The sequence below is a fragment of the Pinus tabuliformis genome, chromosome Q (genome assembly GCF_031772625.1).
Source record: "Pinus tabuliformis cultivar Carrire ecotype Pingquan chromosome Q, CPIR1, whole genome shotgun sequence".
NCBI lineage: Eukaryota > Viridiplantae > Streptophyta > Pinopsida > Pinales > Pinaceae > Pinus > Pinus tabuliformis.
In genome coordinates, this window is record NC_142296.1 from 1,284,460,971 (window position 1) to 1,284,479,999 (window position 19,029).

Genomic DNA, 19,029 nt, shown 5'->3' on the forward strand with positions numbered 1-19,029 from the left:
AGATTAAGGTATGGTTGAGGTATAGGCTCATTATTAAAAGAAAGGTTGAGAAAACTAAATTTCCTTTTAACAAAATTAATTATATAATAATATAAAATTATATATAGAGTATAGAAAAATGATACTAGTTATATGTATAGAAAACTTATTTATGTTTAGGTGAGTCTGTTATCTTTTAATTATATAATAATATAAAATTATATATAGAGTATAGAAAAATGATACTAGTTATATGTATAGAAAACTTATTTATGTTTAGGTGAGTCTGTTATCTTTTATTAGAAATGGCTTCCAAAAAGCAAGCGCCACTTCTCTTTACCACCCAAGAGAAAAAATTGAAAAAACTAAATTTCCACCTGAACAAAATTAAGTAAATTTCCCTCACCACAAAATAAGTAATAATTATATATATATATATATATATATATAATATAGAAAATTAGACAAGATACATGCATGGAATAATTGCTACTTCTCCCTCCCACCTAAGATACATTAAAATTAATATTTAAAATATTATATTTATAAGATTCAACAAAATAAGATTACATTTGAAATATATTTTTAACAAAATAAAATATCTATAAAAAATACACATAAATAAAAATAAAATATTATAATTAATATTTAGAATATTATATTTATAAGATTCAACGAAACAAAATTACATTTGAAATATATTTTTAACAAAATAAAATATCTATAAAAGACACATAAATAAAAATACAATATTATATTAATTTTTAATAAAATATTATTGAAATATACATAAAACGACACAGAAAATAAATCCAAATATCAGTAATTAATTATATTTATATTTTAATAAAACAAAATTATAAAAGAATTCATAAACGTTATTAAATATCTTTTGTGATTAAAATATTATTAGAAACATAATTAAAATGAATTATATTCTGATTAAATAAAGGTTATATTAATTATCTTAAAAATATACACAATCCGGATATATATCATTAAATAAAAGAAATCCAAAATGAATCATATCTCATAAATAAATATATATATATCAATATAGCCCACCCTGAAATTGTATGAAAAGGTTGGTATATCTGAAGATTTTAATTTACAAGTTTTTCTTAGAAATTAAAAAAGTAAAAGTAATTTCTGTAAATTTCTTTGTAGTGTACAGCTTTTTTATAATTTCATGGATTTAGTACGGTTTAGGTTGGTATAGCTAAGATTCTATTTTATAAATATCATAAGTGCCCAGAAAGGTAAAGTCGTGTATTTTTTTAATAATGTATAGGTTTCCTTTTAAAACCAAGGCCACCGAATCTTGTCCGGATGCAATGGTTGAATCCAATGTCTTTGTCATTTCCGTCGATTGAGACACCATGCAATGGTGTCTAGTCAATTCCTTTTCTGCTAGATTCAATTGATGGTTTCTACTCATTTCCTTTCTTTTTCTATTAGATTCCAATTAACTGTTGTGATGAGTGTTGAAGCACAAAGATTGGTTAGCCTGGCCACCTTGTCCATTCCTGACCTGTATGCTAGCATGCTCACATGTATAAAGCGAAAAAACAATGCAGGTTGATTTGAACAAGCTCTTTGTTGAAAGAACGATTGAATCAACAGTGGGACAGATGGACTTGTGTTTAAACCTTTTCTATTTGATTCTTCTCAGGATCTAGTATGCTGAAACCCACGAATCGGAAATAGAAATTTTGAATGTTGGACTGTACTCCGTTGTTTAATGTATCGATAGGACCCAGTTTATATGTTAACACCATTTTGTATAAAGTGGCATTATGGTACACATCTAATATTGTTATGGGTCCTTTAATGTTAAATTATTATTTTTATTTTTTTATTATGTAAGTTGCATGGTCATTTCACAAAAAGGGTGCAGAAATAGCACACACTGCTAACAAAAACATACAACTCATTTGCAGTAGCAATATATTTGTTTAAGGCAGGCAATACAAGCTCTGCAAATAATGACTACACTGAGAAATCTAATAATATAGTTCTCCTAGTACTGATTATTAACTATCTTATATCTCTAGATTAGTCACTGACAGAAGCAGTGACACAAACATACAAACTAGCTATTACACCTGTGATTTCAGGTTGAGCAAGGGAGAAAATCTTCCCTGTAGAAATAATCAAATAACTCTAATCCTCACTAAGTGTGGAATAAGACTGATGTTCCCTTTGGGCCAGCAGCAGAGTCAAAGCAACAGACACTAGAAAAAGAAATTCGATTTGAAGGCATATGTACAGCGGTTGAGGAGTTTTCCAACTGTGAATCCTGGACAATGGAGTGTGCTCCCAGAGATAGAAGATTCATCAGACTTGCAAATGGCAATCAAGCAATGGACTAGCTAATTTCCTTTTAGGGCCGCAAGATGAAATCTGAGTGCCTTATAAAAAGTAAGTTGGCGATTGTTTTTTCCTGCTTCCGCCCTCTCCATACATTTCATTCCATTCCTTGAGTTCATTCATTCCAACGCCTTCAGATGCAAAGCTTGGAGAAATCTGTTCAAAAGACAGTTTTCACATTATGAAAGAAATTCCTTTAGTAGGTAGGAGAACCAGCTCCATAAGGAACATGTAATATTTAAACAAGGTCTTATGTCTCACCTGACTCTTTGCTTGTTTCAAATCCTCCATTGTTAAAGGTCTGAGGGTAATGACAGTTTCCTCGACCTCTTCCTTTTTCTCCTCTTCTTTCTTCTCTTCTTTCTTCTCCTCTTCCTTGCTAGATTGTTCAGAGGACTCCCCTATGTCTTCTTTTTTCTCCTCTTCTTTCGTTGCCTCTTCCTTTTTCTCCTCTTCTTTCGTTGCCTCTTCCTTTTTCTCTTCTTCTTTCTTCTCCTCTTCTTTCTTCTTAGCCTGGACAGAGAATATTAATGTAAATAAAAGATGTACAATAGAGAAATGACAGTAACAAGATACCGATGTAGTTGATTAGGACAAAATATACGAAGAAAACAATGAATCTACCTTTTCTTTCTGTTGCTCTGTCTTTAGAAAATCCCGAACTGGCCGAAAAGCTGCTGCTGTACATAGATTCTTCATTTACATTCCAAAAACACAACACTTTGTCAGACATAATTCTTGATCATAAGCTACATGAAGCACCCTTTCCTCAAGTACACGACTGAATCGGGCATATGAAGGTGTGCAGAGGGGAATAAATACTGACCTTGAGGTCACTGCCAGTATAACCATCTGTCATTGTTGCGAGCTCCTTGAAATCAAAGCCTTCCTCAAGTTTCTCTTTTGCAAGGAGTGTCCTTAGAATTCTCTCTCTACTCTCAGCATTTGGCAGTCCAACCATGATTCTGCAAAAGGTAGTCGTAAGTTATAACCATATCTAGTGTCTTTGTTAAGGAAGACATGTCTAACAACTAACTAAACTTCATGATAAAGTACAACAATATGCCAGAATGATGAAACATTACATACAAATCATTAGTTTTGGCAATTACCTTCGCTGAAACCGTCTGATTATAGCTTCATCCAAATCGAAAGGTCTGTTGGTTGCAGCGAGAACAAGAACACGCTCTGCAGTCTTTGATAGCAAACCATCCCAGTGAGCCATAAACTCGTTCTTTATTTTCCTCATTGCCTCGTGTTCACCAACTCTAGACCTTTGGCCTAACATGCTGTCAACCTGCAGATACAATACAAAATAGAGATACAATGAGCATGATGCTTAGACCCACCTAGCAAACCAACAAATATTGTTGATGTTAAAAAGGAAAATAACAAACCTCATCAATGAAAATAATCGTAGGGGAAACTTTTGCAGCCAAAGAGAACAATGCCCTTACATTCTTCTCATCTTCTCCAAACCACTACATATTACATAAGTTTGTAAGTGATTTATGAGTCATTCATGATGAATTCAAAACAATATGTAGTAAAGTTCTAGTTTATCGAGTGCTGCATTGCCTTACCTTTGAAGTTATGGTAGACATTGAGACATTTATAAAGCTGGCATTGGCCTCAGTGGCAAGGGCCTTTGCTAGCATTGTTTTCCCTGTTCCAGGGGGTCCAAAAAGTAGAATGCCTTTGCATGGCTGGATATAATAAAAGAAAACAAGAAGTTCCCATTAGATGCTACATAGTACAAGGAGGATTCATGTTCCACTGTCGAGTATAATTCCTTTTTTAGAAAATCTACAACTTTACCTTAAGGAGACCCCCCTTAAACAAGTCTGGCCGTCGAAGAGGTAGCATTACAAGTTCCTGCAGTGATTCTTTAACATTTTCCAGTGCACCAATGTCATCAAATTTAACACCAATTTTACCTGCAGGAATGACTTCCGGTCTGATCCTCTTTTCAAAATCATTGTCTGGAAGAACTTCCTGTTACAAGTTAAAGCACTTCATTTCATTTAGTTGAACTAGCATATTTCGATATATTTGTTCATCATGATTATAGAGAGCTAAATGTACCGGTTTCGGAGTTGCTGCAGGACCCCCTTCTTTAGTGTTATCTGCTTCTTTCTTAGGCATATCCCCCTTTGAAGCAGAATCTGTTTTTTCCCCTTCAGGTTTTTTGTCTGTAGAAGGAGACTCCATTTTTGCTTCAATCTTTCCACTTGTTGGATCCTGGAACAAGAGACATTTCTATGTCAAAACTCCCTATATGGAAATGAACTTAGTTGAGATTTTATATTCAAGATACTAAATGATAAATCCCTAACATAGCATTCCAAAGATTGAACAGAAGGAACAATCTTATTCAACCTGTGGGTTTTCTCCATTGGATTCCATTTGGAGTGTGTCCTTGCTATCAATCTGTCCTGCTTGGAATATGCTCAATCCATGTGCCAAGCTATTCATCACATGACATTACATAAATTAAGTTCTGGAAAAAACAAGTTATGAAAGTTACAGTAAGGAGAAAGGATGACAAAAAAACCTTTTGGAAGAGATAATAAGACGTCCACCACGATAATCGGGCTGCTCTGTGTTCATGAGGTGATGAGAAATGGCAGAGACCACAATTTCCTCAATATCTAAAAATGACACATCGTTAGTTTGTAAAAAAACACCTCAGTCCAGGTCAAAAAATAACTTCCTATATAATTCATTAAAAAGAAAAGGAATCCCAAGGAACTTACAATTACTAAGAAGGATTGTATCACCAAAAGAAATGCTTCCCAAATCATCACATTCAACATCATTTGCTGCAAGAATCTGTTGACAACCAGGATAATTGAGGCAAATGATCATTATCAACTGATTGTCCCTACATTGGTTAGGCCAGGCCTCTGCTTTCTTCACTCTAAAGCTTAAACAATGCTGAAAACTAGAAATTGCACAGAAAAAAGAGTTGTTACTGTGCGGTGCCTTCTGCTCATAGGCTGTCACTGATGCTTACCTCTGATACATGGTTCCTGTTGTCTTGAAACTCGATTGCTTTCATGTCCTCTTCAAGCTTGCTCTTCCAGGCCCCATGTTCTGTATTATCCTCTGGGGGTTTTGTGTCAATGGTATAGGGAAATAAATCTGACAGCTTTTTCTCAGTATCTCCATAGCATGGCTTCTCTTGTGAGCCCAAGATTCTGGAACCTAGTATTAAAATGGGCCCAGAGAGTTGTTTTATCATATTAAAAAACATTTGATAGGTCTTTGGCCCTCTGAATACAAGTCTCTCAATATCCCGCAAATACAAAATCACAGGACTAGTCTTTGAGACAGAAACCAAGACCTACAAAATAGCTCAGAAATATTAGGAAGTGTTGAACAAGCACTGAAATTACAAATGATTCAATGGTTCAGAATTCCCACTAGTTTAGCTTCTTATTTTACCTTATAAAGCGATCGCACAAGTAATTTGTCGTCAAATGACCAAGAATTTGCACGTTTTAATGAAGCTGTAATCATAACGTAAGACATTAGTTTGGAGACCTAAGATTCTCAAGCACTAAGGTTAGATCAGACATTCTGTAGAGACTCAAGTAAATGACCAACTACCGATTATCTTTACTTTTCTTTTTTTACAATGGTGAATCGGTAAACTGATTATCACCACATGAGATTAAAATGTTTAAAAGATACCTTGATTTGTGGTGTTCATCACAGATGACCCATATCTGGAGAAATCAGGTTCTGATGCCGAGTTACTCCTACAGCTTTGAAGGCTACTTGTTCCTTCAGAGGACCTGTAGAAGAAAATTGAAAAGTATGATGTCATGGAAAGGAAGAGAATGTATAACAGCCCCCTAAGAATTTACAATTTGAATGGCGTTGTAACTTTGTTAACATTCAGAGATGGAAAATAAATATAATATGTGGAAAAAGGAAAGGGTGCATACGTCAGCTTTGGTTCAATGCCACTGTTTGATCGCCAAAGACTGCCTGCTGCAAACCATAAAGAAACTTGTAAAAATTCATGACACGTCTTTAAACAAGAAATTTCATAGGTACAGGACAGATAGCAGACCTGATTTGCAATTTCTTTGCTCTGCACCTGTAGGCAGGGTGAAGGATTCAAACAGGCTACCAATGCGCTCTAATGCAGCTTCAGAAAAGGACTTTAAATCCTGCTAAAATATTAGAAGGAAGAAATGTTAACCAGCTATGCAAGAAAATGCCTAGTATTTTGTCAATGTAGATTTCCAGGTTCAGAATCTTACAGAATCAGTGCCTCCTCCATGTTTGCTTTGCAACTGTTGCAAACGGAAGTGCATGGGAATTAGCATATAAACTTACAAAATATGTCTTCGAGGTTGAAATAAAAAACCCACAAAAGATTCAGACCGCAGGCAAGAGAATTCCAAGAATCCAAAATATCAACTATAATTGTTGGGTGTTCAAATCTTACAAAGTCTACTATTTGGATTTATGGAGCATACCTTCAAGCAAAAGTCAGTAGCATCAAGCAAAAGCAATTTAGCGTCAAAGTAATGTGCCAATGCCTTGGCAAGCATTTGGTGGTAGGGCTCTGCACATAAATCCATCAAATGAGATACATAGAAGGGAAAACAATTAAGCATTTGGTGGTAGGGCTCTGCACATAAATCCATCAAATGAGATACAGGGAAGGGAAAACAACTAGATTGCCAAACTTCATATTTTTTAAAATTAGCAGAAATTATAACAAAGTAGAATGTAAAAACAGAACAAAACATATTAGAATCCAGCAAAACATATCAGAATCCAATTATTCTTCGCGTATCAGGATAAAATAATTTACAAGCAAATAATAGAAATAACTTGTAAACCATTATCTCTTTGGCTTGTGAGTTCTGCACTTACCAACTGTGACTCAGGAAGTCTACAGAACCACTTTATTATATTTAAAGCAAAAGGGATGAAATTGCACCTTTTTCTGAGTTGGATTTGAGAATTCTGGTTTTGGCTTGGGCACAAATCTATCTTATGAAAAAATGGTTATATGTCAACCATATCACTGGATTCACATTTTCTTTTTGTTTTCTGTTTGAAAGTAATAGTTGTCAACAGAGAATTAATTTTAATGAGGTTGGAGTATTATCTATCAGGTTGAAAAAATATTAAACTATCCATCAGGTTCCATTCCTGCTGCCTACCCAAATGGCATGGAGATCAAGGGTTTGCAAACAGGGCATAAATTCACTGGAAAGGGTGACAGAGTATTAAGCCATCCATCAGGTTGACAGAATATTAAGCCATCCATCAGGGTCCATTCTTGCTGTGGTCTGCCCCTCGCGAATGACATGGATTTCAAGGGGTTGCCAACAAGGCATAAACTAAAATCACTGGAGAGGTTGACAGAGTATAGAGCCATCCACGAGTTCCATTCTTGCTGTGGACTGCCCCACCCGAAAGACATGGATGACATGAATTTCCTGGGAAAGACGGAATAATTACCCTTCATATATGGCACCTAACCCGAACAGAGTCTCTACTCCATGTGGCGCAGCGAAGTAACTGCACACGTGGAGTATAAGGCAGTTTGTCCTGCCATTATAAAGCATACTTTTTGACAATAGCTGGCATCATAACGTGACTACCAATTTCCAAACGTTTAAGCCAATTTAACCCTGTCTTTCTTGAAAAGTTTGCCAGATTTACACTTTACAAGACAAAGCCCACAAAATTCGCCACCGGAACCAAACTAGACTACCATTCACGGGTCCCAAACGGACCGAAGAAGACAAACAAATCTACCAAAATCTACCGAAATCACAAAACAACCCGAAAACACACAAGAAAGAAATCAAACCTGCATGGCCCAAGAGCAAAATGGCTCGACTTGCAGGCGAGAGATTTCGAGTGTACTTAGAAAACTGCTCTTCTTTCAAATAAACAAAAGCCCCGCTTGTCAACAAAGCCTTCGTCTGCTCACTGCACGACATCAAATTTCAGTAAAACACTAAATTTTCGACCCCCAAAAAGATCAACCCCGCCCGTTTTCTAACAGCAAAAAAAAATACCATAAAATAACCGTTTTTCGGTTCGGATTGATGAATACCTGAGGGAATAAGGGAATTCTTCGAAGGTAACACTACAAGATTTCCCGTCAAGGAGGCGATTGTTGAGCTCGAGTTCCATTATTTCCTGGTAATTGACAGAAGAACAGGGAGACGTCCATTTCTGAAAGGTCTGCGAACGCCCTGTGGCGAGTCCGACACCCAGGCCGATTCCGAGCCCCACACTGAGGGCCGACATCAATACGTTCTTCTGCTCCATCTGATATCTTTTGGGGTCTTTGATTCAAACGACCTCCGACCTCGGATCGAATCCCAGAGCCTCCACACCTAATTCTCTTCCAAAGCTACAATTTCAGCTCAACCCAGGCCGCCTGTTTCTTCTGCTCTCGTTCCTCTGCTGTTTTTGGCTTTGTGGGGTCGCCTTAAATAGACGTAGGAGGTGGTCGGCCAAACGTCGGGAGCCCGTCAAAGTCTTTTTCCGGGTGCGGCCCAGTCGCCGGCCAGAAAAACGGGAGTATCTCCGACGACTGCACGGCCATTGGAGTCCGATGGCGGAAAGTTCGGAGCCTGGCTGAATCAGGGCGGGGCCAGGCTTAACGAGCGCGCAGGTTGGGGCTCCCAACAGAATGACAGAATGGCGGCGTATTATCACACTCATGTTGTTACTATAACCGGAAAATGATATCTACCCGAAACATTTTCCTGTGTGGATATTCTCTCCTTATAATGGGCAGAATACTATTAATTACGATTGTTATTATTCCGAGTTTACGGACATTGGATCTCACTCATAATTGTAATGTTACATTAATTATGAATCTCTTTTATAGTCAACATTTTTATTTTTCCACATTGTTGTTATTATGATCCATTTGTATATGCATATGAAATCATTTTTTTACATTATTGTCATCAATTTGTCTTGAAATTGCACATCAAATCCATAAAAATTTATAAATTTGACTATACATAAATTATAAATTTGAGTCTTTGACTATACATCTGGGTTAGTAATCTCAAACAATTTTTTATATATATACTTAATATATATTAACTTTTCCAAGGTTAGTAATCTCAAACAATTTTTTATATATATACTTAATATATATTAACTTTTCCAAGGTTAGTAATCTCAAACAATTATATCAAACATTTATTTTTAATTATGTTGAATAGTTCTATTTTTTTTTATTGATTAATTTTTCCAAGGTTAGTAATCTCAAACAATTTTATTCTATATACTTAATATATATGAAACATTTATTTTTAATCATGTTGAATAGTTTTATTTTTTTAATTTAGTAAGCACTTTTACTTCCATTTTTTTAATTAATTTTTTCAATTTTAAATATTTAACAAAATATTAATAATAATATATTATATTTAATAATAATAGTTAAATTTAATATATTAATAATAATATTATTATTTTTTATTATATATAATAATAATGGTTAAATTTAATATATTTAGTGAAGTTTACAAATTTTATATTTTATAGAATGTTTTAGTTTTTAAAATTGTTTTAGTTGGGTGAAGAGTTTGCTTTTCTTAGATATAAAGAAATAAAATAACAATTTAAATTTCAAAAACATCTTATAATAAAAATGAATACTTATTTCCTTATGTGTCACCAATAAATTATTTTAAATAATGTAATTTTTTCTTACATTCACCTTTATTATTAAATATATTATAATAAATTTTCTTATTAGTTAAAAAATTAATAAATTTTAAATTCAATTTTTATTTCTATATACATATTTTTAATATTTAAATATATTTTTTAATATTTTATAAAGTAGAAAAGAAACAAAATCTTACCACAATTTTTTAGATTAGAAAATTAAACCTTTATATCTACCTATAAAACTTAAAAACATTTGATTTCCATATTCATATCCAACTTCTTATTGTTAAAAAATTCCATCCCTATATAAAATAAAACATCTTTATATTCATATGTAAACTTAGTTTTTAAAATTTAATATAATTGCTATTTTTTTTAAAAGCATGTTTGATATATTTTATAAAATATAGTGGAATATATTATAATTTTGATGTTATTTATTTATATTTTTTTAAATTTAATTAAAATTTTAAAAAACTTGTTAATATTTTACATATTAATTATTAAAATTGTATCATCAAAATGTAATAAAAGTTTCTGAAAATATTCTATATATAGATATAATATTTTAGTAATAAAAAGTTGCAAATGATCAAATATTATGTAACTCAATGCAGCCAAAAATATCTAAATCATATAGTATTTAAATTTTGTTTATCTTAACATAATATTTGTATTTATTTTAATTTAAAAAAAAATATTATATATGAAAAACCAATAAAACAAAACCCATTTAGAGATAAATGTCTAAGGCTAAGTTGACATTTTGTTGAAATTTCACATTGAAAATCCCAATACATTTGTATTTAAAGATTAAGAAAGTGATACTTGCTTCTATATTCCTGGTTTTATTGAAATATTTTTAATTTTTTTTTTGGATTTCTGGATTAAAACTGTGTAGCGTTTGTGATCTATGTAACATTTATGATGGTAACTCTATTCATTCATCCATTTTTTTTTTTTTTCTTCTTCTTTTTATAACCTCTGCGACATTCTTAAAAAATGTTTCATAATAACTAAAGATATTCAAAATTTGAGAGTCAAGGTTTGAAAGGATATGCCAGATTTATACTAAAATTAGAATTCTTAGATTCATATATCTTTATCTTTTTTCTCTAGATTATGCTTCATTTGTAATTAACATCTTTAAGGGACTTATGTTATTTTCTATGTTCTCATTTATCACTTCTAAACAAACAACATAGAGTGAGTGACATCATTATGCTCTTCTTCATTCATCAAACCTTTTAAATTACATGTTAATGTTGCCCTTTTAAAACACATTTTCTTTTATGAAAATTATTTATGACACAAAAAAATTACATTCCATAATTTTAAAGTAAAGAAAGAAAATGGGTAAAAACATGTAGATTATGTAATAAGGATCACAATGGAGAGTACATGGAATACCATACAAAGTGCACTATAAAGAATGTGATAAGAATAGGCAATGCCTTGAAGGGAGTTAGATAATTGCAATAGGGAAAACAAAGCTAAACAGAGATTTTATGAGTTTGAAAGGAAGAAGATAAAAAACAAAAACAAAAAAGGGAAAGAAATTATTTCATCACTAATTTCATAGTGTAATGCCTAGCCAATTTGACATTATTGTTGTTAATAATTTTACTGAAAAAAAATGAGAACTTCAAATTGTACTTTTACTTCATTACTATGAATATGAACACTAATATCCAAGTAAATTATTGCAAATCGCCAAAATCATTAATATATGAGTATATTATAACTTGGTTTTGTAATACTATATTTAATTATTAAACATATAAATGCAATGTGTTCTTTATTATAATTATTATGTGTAGGGTCATCCTAAATAAGAGATGAGTTTTGAGTACACTAAGTCATTCTGGGTATTATATAGGATATTTGTAATAGTGTTACACTTGTTAATGGGTAATAGTCAAAGCATTGGTTAGATAAGTTTTGCATTCTTTCTTTAGGAGTTCAAATTTCTAATGAGACTTGGCTTTTTGTAATAAAGTTAAAAAAGAAGGCACTCTTAAAAAGTAAGACCTCTCTAAATGTGGTTGTATCTTATAAATTATAGATGAATTATGATGCTAAGCAATTAAGTTTGGGATTAGTAACTAGATTGCTTGGGAGCATAGCTTGTGGTTCAATTCCCATGTGATAAGGTTTAAAAAATAAGAAGCCCTATAATAGATCTCAAGAAAGTTTGATCCTGAACCTTACTTAAATTACTCAAATAAATAACTCATTCGCTATGATAAACAAAATAAAAATAAAAATTTCAAAATAATTAATTACTCTAATTTAAAATAAATAAATACATTTATTTACAAAATTTAATTAAAATTAAATTAATTACTCTAATTTAAAATAAATAGCTACATTTATTTACAAACGTTAATTGAAATTAGGCGAGTTCCTTTGTAGAAGCTAAATTTAAAGTTAGGTTAGAGGTTGATTAAAATTAGGTTAGTTCCTTTGTTGAAGCTATAATTAAAGTTAGGTTAGATGTCCGCCCACAAAAGACACATAGCATACCTCAAACACTTGACCTTGACAATTGTTTATATTGCAGGTCTATGTTGCCTTTCACAATAATGAGATGGCTGCATAACACATTTATACACGTCATTCAAAATGATATCATTGGCTGAATGATCCAGAAGGAATCTTCATGGTGACAGGCATCCGCTCAACAAATTTGCACACTCGTTAAGCCAACGATGTATTGTGCCATGTGTGGTCACTTCTTTCTTAGCTTTCTTCGTGATTATTTTAAGGTGGATCCCTTTATCAAGAAAATGGGATCCACCCACCTACCTACCTGCGTGTTTGCTTTGTGCATTTCCCTTTAGAACTTTAATACTTAGCTTTAATCAAGCCTTAAACTATTTAACTTTTGACTATAATAAATACCATTTATTTGGACATGCCTTGGCTTTATTAAATCATCACCATGCAAGCTTCTAGGGCAGGGCTTCTCTGGATCTCCCATATTCAAAGTACAAAAGTAAGTAAAACTCTGCTCTCAACTTTTTAATGTTTACGTGTCATCATTTTATCGAATGCCTTGCAATTTTATTTTTTTAATTAGGATTCATATCCACCCCTTTTAGGCCTTGTATTGTCTCCATCCTTTGCTTTCAAAAAAGGAGTTTAAAGCTAAATCATAGTGGAGGGGCTTTACTTTAACTTTGCTTGGGTTTAAAGAAATGAGGTGAGAAGCAGACATTGATGTGGAGATGACTTAGTGTCCACTTACTTGTCCAATTCACCTTCACCCAAGTCTATGTGGCAGGTGGACGATGTAACTCCACGTGTGGAAAAGTTTATTGGGCATCAAGTTAACCATCATGTAGCCTACGTGGAAAACAAAAGATGTAACTCCACATGGTCGTACATATGGAAAAGCTTACAACGTTTCAGACAAAAAAGAAAGCATGGGCACACTCTGCAACTTTTGTTCTTTCTTTAAAGCCAACCTTATAGCTGAAGACAAAGTGGTGCACAACCAAGCATGGTAAAGTTGCCCACAACTATTAAAAATTAAAGAAGCCCACTTGGTTCACTGTGTTGTCACTTCATAAAATAATCAATCAAACGTGCGATTGTGGGAATGGCTCTCTGTGATTCATGTCATCGTCCACCATACCATTGAAAAGGGAGCAAACATAAACTAATCACTGCCCATAGATTATTTTAATAAATTGTTTTTTAAAGCCTAATGGAAACAAGGAAAAAGGATGGATATGAGTCACTAAGGAGTGGGCACCCTCCACCACCCCCTGTCCCTATTTTAACCCCTTGTCCCTATGTTACATCTGATTTAGGTTTCTCCCCAAAGGGGAAAGAAGTGTGTCAATGGCCCCCACAAATGGGAAGGTAGTTGTGATTAAACTAATCACTACCCATAGATTATTTTAATAAATTATTTTTTAAAGCCTAATGGAAACAAGGAAAAAGGATGGATATGAGTCACTGAGGAGTGGGCACCCTCCACCACCCCCTTTCCCTATGTTAACCCCTTGTCCCTATGTTAAATTTGATTTAGGTTTCTCCCCAAAGGGGAAAGAAGTGTGTCAATGGCCCCACAAATGGGAAGGTGGTTGTGATTAAACTAATCACTGCCCATAGATTATTTTAATAAATTGATTTTTAAAGCCTAATGGAAACATTGAAAAAGGATGGATATGAGTCACTGAGGAGTGGGCACCCTCCACCACCCCCTGTCCCTATGTTAACCCCTTGTCCCTATGTTAAATCTGATTTAGGTTTTTCCCCAAAGGGGAAAGAAGTGTGTCAATGGCCCTACAAATGGGAAGGTATTTGTGATTGGCTAGTAAGTGGAGTTGAGACACCTGTAAAGAATCATTTTAGATCAACGTGTGTTGGGTGATTTTATGGTCCAATTATGGAAACAAGATCATGGTCATTGGTATGTTTGTGGGAGCTACGATGGTAGTTAAATTGTGGTTGTTGGTTTGTATGTGGGTAGGTTTTGGGATTTGTTTCAAGATTTCATGTTGATGAACCTGTGTCAAGATTTCAAAGTTTTTAAGAATGTAAATTATTTGATATATAACATATTGATGGGACTACTTGCAAATCGATTCCAAACTCCAAAATTCTAGAGGCTAGAGTTGGTGATGGGATTTGTTTTAATAATGCTTGTATCTTCCTACACTATGGGTGTATGGGTGACGCCTCTAGAGATCTGAACACGGGTGGGACTACTTGCAAATCGGTTACAAACACCAAAACTCCAAAGGCCAGAGTTGGTGATGGGACTTGCTTTCATATTGCTTGTATCCTCGTACACTATGGGTGTATGGGTGACCACTCCAGAGATTTGAACACGGGTGGGACTTCTCGCAAATCAATTCGAAACACCAAAACTCCAAAGCCGGGAGTTGGTGATGGGACTTGCTTTCATACTGCTTGTATCCTCCTACCTTACGGGCGTATGGGTGATGCCTCCAGAGATTTGAACACGGGTGGGACTACTTGCAAATCGATTCCAAACACCAAAACTCTGGAGGCCAGAATTAGTGATGGGACTTACTTTCATATTGCTTGTATCCTCTTACACTACGCGAGCAACTCTATATATTAGTTTACAAATTAATTGGGTAAGATTGTGAGAGTAACACTTTGTAATGGCTCTTGGTTTTTCAATTTCCTTACACGAATTTGCTTGTAAATATTTCACTTTGCTCGTGGCAAATGAATATCTTATATGTAAGACATAGATTGTGTAAAGGTGACACTAATAGCTTTAGCCCAAAAGTGATGAACTCCTACTGACAAGGCTTGGCCAAATGGTAACTAGCTAATATCATGAAAGTGTCATCATAGGCCAAATGGTAACTAGCCAATACCAAGAAAATGTCACCTTAGGATAAAGGAATGGCTTAGACTAGGTTTGAGTCCCTAGCTAAACCAAAGATGTGCTTGTATGTAATTGCACTTTTCAATAAGCACTTATTGTGGTACCATTGAAGTTTAATCTTAGCGTGAGAGTTTGGGGGAGTCTCCACCATTACCAATTCTACCGGTTAAACAAATGTCTTTATATCCTCTCAAATGACCCCAAATTGCAAGGCCTTTCGTTTGGCCTCCTTAAAGGGTGTCTTTATTCCCACACACTTGTATGTAGATTATGGGGGCATGTCTGGTTGATTTAGATCATGTTTTTGGGGTATTTACTTTTATGTTATTTTTTATATAAATTTTTTAAAAAATTGAAATTAAAATAAATTTAATTTGTATTTTTTTAATTATTATATAAAAAATTAATTTAATTTTATAAAATATAATAATTTTTATTACAATTTAATTATTAATAATTAGAATAATTATTGATCTATTAAGATTGATTCGTCAATATTATTTAAAAAAAGAAAGAAAAAAGCTAATCAAAATGATTTATTGTGGATCTACAAGGTACATATTTTTATTTTTTAAATATATTTTTAGTCTTGGGTCATTATTTTATTAGGACCTTTTTTACCACATGTTTTTAGGTTAATTTTAATCAAAACCGAGATTTTTAAAAACTTAAGTTTAAGTTGTTTAATGTATAGAATTGGAGTGCACATTCTTTCTTGAAATTATTTTACTAGATTCCGGTGAAAAAATCTATTTCATATATAAGTTAGATTACACCTTTTATTAATCCAAAGGAGAAAACTCCAGCAATCACTTCATTGTTGACTTAGCATTAATTATGTTTTGACAATAAATATTCATCTATTTGTATATATATATTATTTTAATCATTATATTGGTGGAGAGAATTGAAGTCTAATTATAACACTTGATTAAAAATAAAAAAAAAATACAATAAATTGAAATAGAAAAAAACAAAAAACAACTTATAACTAATAGGAAAAGTTGTTTAAATTGTTTTTTCTACTTTAAATTTGTGATGTAATTTTTGACAATATTATTTACATTAATGTATATAATATAAATATAGTAATACTATAAATATGATTTTAATACACATTGGTGATATGAATATCTTTTGATATGATGGTATCAATACATAATTAATTTTATATATATATATATATATATATATATATATATATATATAATATTAAATTTAACTAGATATGATGTATTTTCCAAATTTCTTTAATAAAATCACGTTTTTTTTTTTCACATAAAAAGGGTAATTTTATTATCGTTTGAAAAAAAATTACATTATGTTGTTGAAGACTTCTAAAGAACTGTGGAAATATCCACGTTGAAATTACATTATGTTGACACATATCGTGCATGTATTCGATTGATAACGATAGCTTCAGAAAAAAAAAAAAAAAAAAAAAAAAAAAAAAAAAAAAAAAAAAAATAAATAAATAAATAAATAAAAAATAAAAAATGTTGTTGATGGAAGCTATTGATTACAAAGTTTGTCACTGCTCATAGAAATGCCATAATAATCATAGCATCAAACAGGTCTGATGCAGATTGCAAAAAATAAAAATATAGCCAACTGTGTGAAGCGACTATCAGAGCAATTAAGATATAATCAAAATATAACTTTGGTGTCGAAGATAAAAAAAGACAAAAAACTAGAATTGTTGATGCATTGTGTCTTCACTCAGAGTTGTCATCTTCTATGAAAGGTCTATGGAAGACCTCAAAGGGTTCATCCGCTCTTTGTTCAATTATTTCCCATGTCGTGCGAGCCAACATAACAACTGTTTTAGAGAGGATATCTGCATGTGTTTTGAACTTCCTATAGATGTGAGAAATATAAAAATGTGCGAGAGTTGTTTTTAAATGAATGCCATTATTTAATAAAGTTTGCAATATGAGGTTATAAAAGATGTTCATTCCTTTGATCTAGTTGATGATGGGCTGCGAATCTCCATAAATATGAAGTGATGTGATGTTTTTCCAATGCATAGATCAATAATAATTTAAGAGCCATTAGCTATGCCAAGTTGTTTTTCCCTTCACCCAATCCCATTTTCATTCTGAAGGAGTGGTTTTCATTGAGATGCAGGATTTCCTACCCTCCACATCTTTTAGGATTGCCCTTTGTGGCTTTGTCAAAAAAACCCTAGGGCTTGTTCTTGTCATTCTTGGGTGGGTGGGCATTTCTGGTGTGCGTAGTAGAGGGAGGCTTGGGCAGTAGGTCCAGGATAGCAAGAGCTTGTGTAGCTAAAGATTTTGGGGGAATTAATATGTTTTGAAAGATGAATTTGCTTCTTGTAAGCTAAATTCCCCAGCTTGTTAAAAGAGGGAGAGCGATGTATTCACTTGTGCATTTGTTGGTGACCCAGCTTTGCTAGGCATCCATTAGATTTGAACCTTCCCATTTGCATGCTTGACCAAACTTAGACGAAAAGAAAGTCTAGAGGGTCTTAGTATAGAGGCACTCAACTGATTCCCCTGCGGCTTTACAGATGTTGCACCATCCAGGTCCTTCCTTTTTCTGTCTTTTGCGCAAAAAGTCCCAAATTAGAATTTTTTTTCCAAGCACACCACATGAAAGTATAGATTTGGCTAGACACTTGAGCTTCCATGCGTGGCACCACCATGCCTCCACTGGATTAGGGACTTTGTTAGATAGAAGGCACATATAACCTTCTTTTGGATTATATTGACACAAGGCAGAGAGGGACCAAACGAGCTCATTTGAGTCCTCGGAGATGCAAATATATGCTTCTTGTAAGGCTCAGACAAAGGACAACCAAGTTTGCCTAAAATTTCTAGTAGATTTAGGTTGTTACTTGAAATCCACTTTTTATCCCTAAGTGAGTCGGAATGAGGTGTTGTTGCCTAACTGAGAGTGTAAATTCCCTTTGAGTGGAGAATGGCTATCAAATCTTTAGGAGGCAATGTCCTCCATTATTTCTCACCCACAGGTTGATACCCCCTATGAGACTGGACCCATCATCTATTTTCTAGGCAATACCATTTTCAATAATGGAAAAAGATTGTATTGTCACCCTCCATATGATGGATGCATTTGATCTATTTTTGCTAGGGCTTTGGATCTAGTCCTCGATGGATAGAGGAGAATTATATTTCCTGTAGATCATAGTGGTCCATAAGCTTTTCGAAGAGATCATCCTCCATCCTACTTTGGCTGCCAATTCTTGTGAGAAGAAAGTTAGTTTTTTTAGTCCCCATCGATTCCCCACAACTTGGGCATTACTCTTCTTTACCATTTGACCAAGGGGAATGTAAAATGACATGAGGTGCCAACCCATAGGAAGTTATAAAAGAGTTTCCATATTTTGGTAAGGCTCCTTTAGGGATCTAGGAGAGCGACAACTAGTAGATAGGTATGGCCTCAAGTATAGATTTGATTAGGACCAATTTGCCTACCCTTGATAGCCATCGAGTGCTCCATGACTTGAGACTCTTCTCCATTTTTGATAGGAGTCATTTTAAGTATGCGCCTGTATATGAATAGGATTGAGGAGGACCCAAGATATTTAAAACCATTCTCCATATTGGCTTGATTGAATGGGAATAAATGCATGTATA

General features: G+C 33.4%; 1 protein-coding gene across 4 annotated transcripts; it reads right to left on the reverse strand.

The window, feature by feature from the left end:
- Positions 1-1,892: 1,892 nt before the first annotated feature.
- LOC149224533 (uncharacterized) lies at positions 1,893-8,813 on the reverse strand. Of its 4 annotated transcripts, none has more exons than XM_089386144.1 (21): positions 8,444-8,813; positions 8,195-8,316; positions 6,843-6,931; positions 6,624-6,656; positions 6,431-6,530; positions 6,303-6,345; positions 6,046-6,149; positions 5,797-5,861; positions 5,366-5,695; positions 5,106-5,181; positions 4,904-5,000; positions 4,729-4,816; positions 4,435-4,590; positions 4,168-4,344; positions 3,933-4,055; positions 3,747-3,830; positions 3,462-3,646; positions 3,176-3,314; positions 2,974-3,042; positions 2,611-2,862; positions 1,893-2,505 (listed from the first exon to the last, which is right to left on the reverse strand). In XM_089386144.1, exons 1-21 carry the CDS (start codon positions 8,659-8,661, stop codon positions 2,392-2,394), a joined length of 2,664 nt encoding a protein of 887 aa, XP_089242270.1. In that variant the 5' UTR covers positions 8,662-8,813; the 3' UTR covers positions 1,893-2,391. The 4 variants fall into 4 exon arrangements, with proteins under 4 accessions (XP_089242270.1, XP_089242267.1, XP_089242268.1 ...); XM_089386141.1 differs by having other exon boundaries at positions 6,303-6,348; XM_089386142.1 differs by having other exon boundaries at positions 6,431-6,533.
- Positions 8,814-19,029: the final 10,216 nt, after the last annotated feature.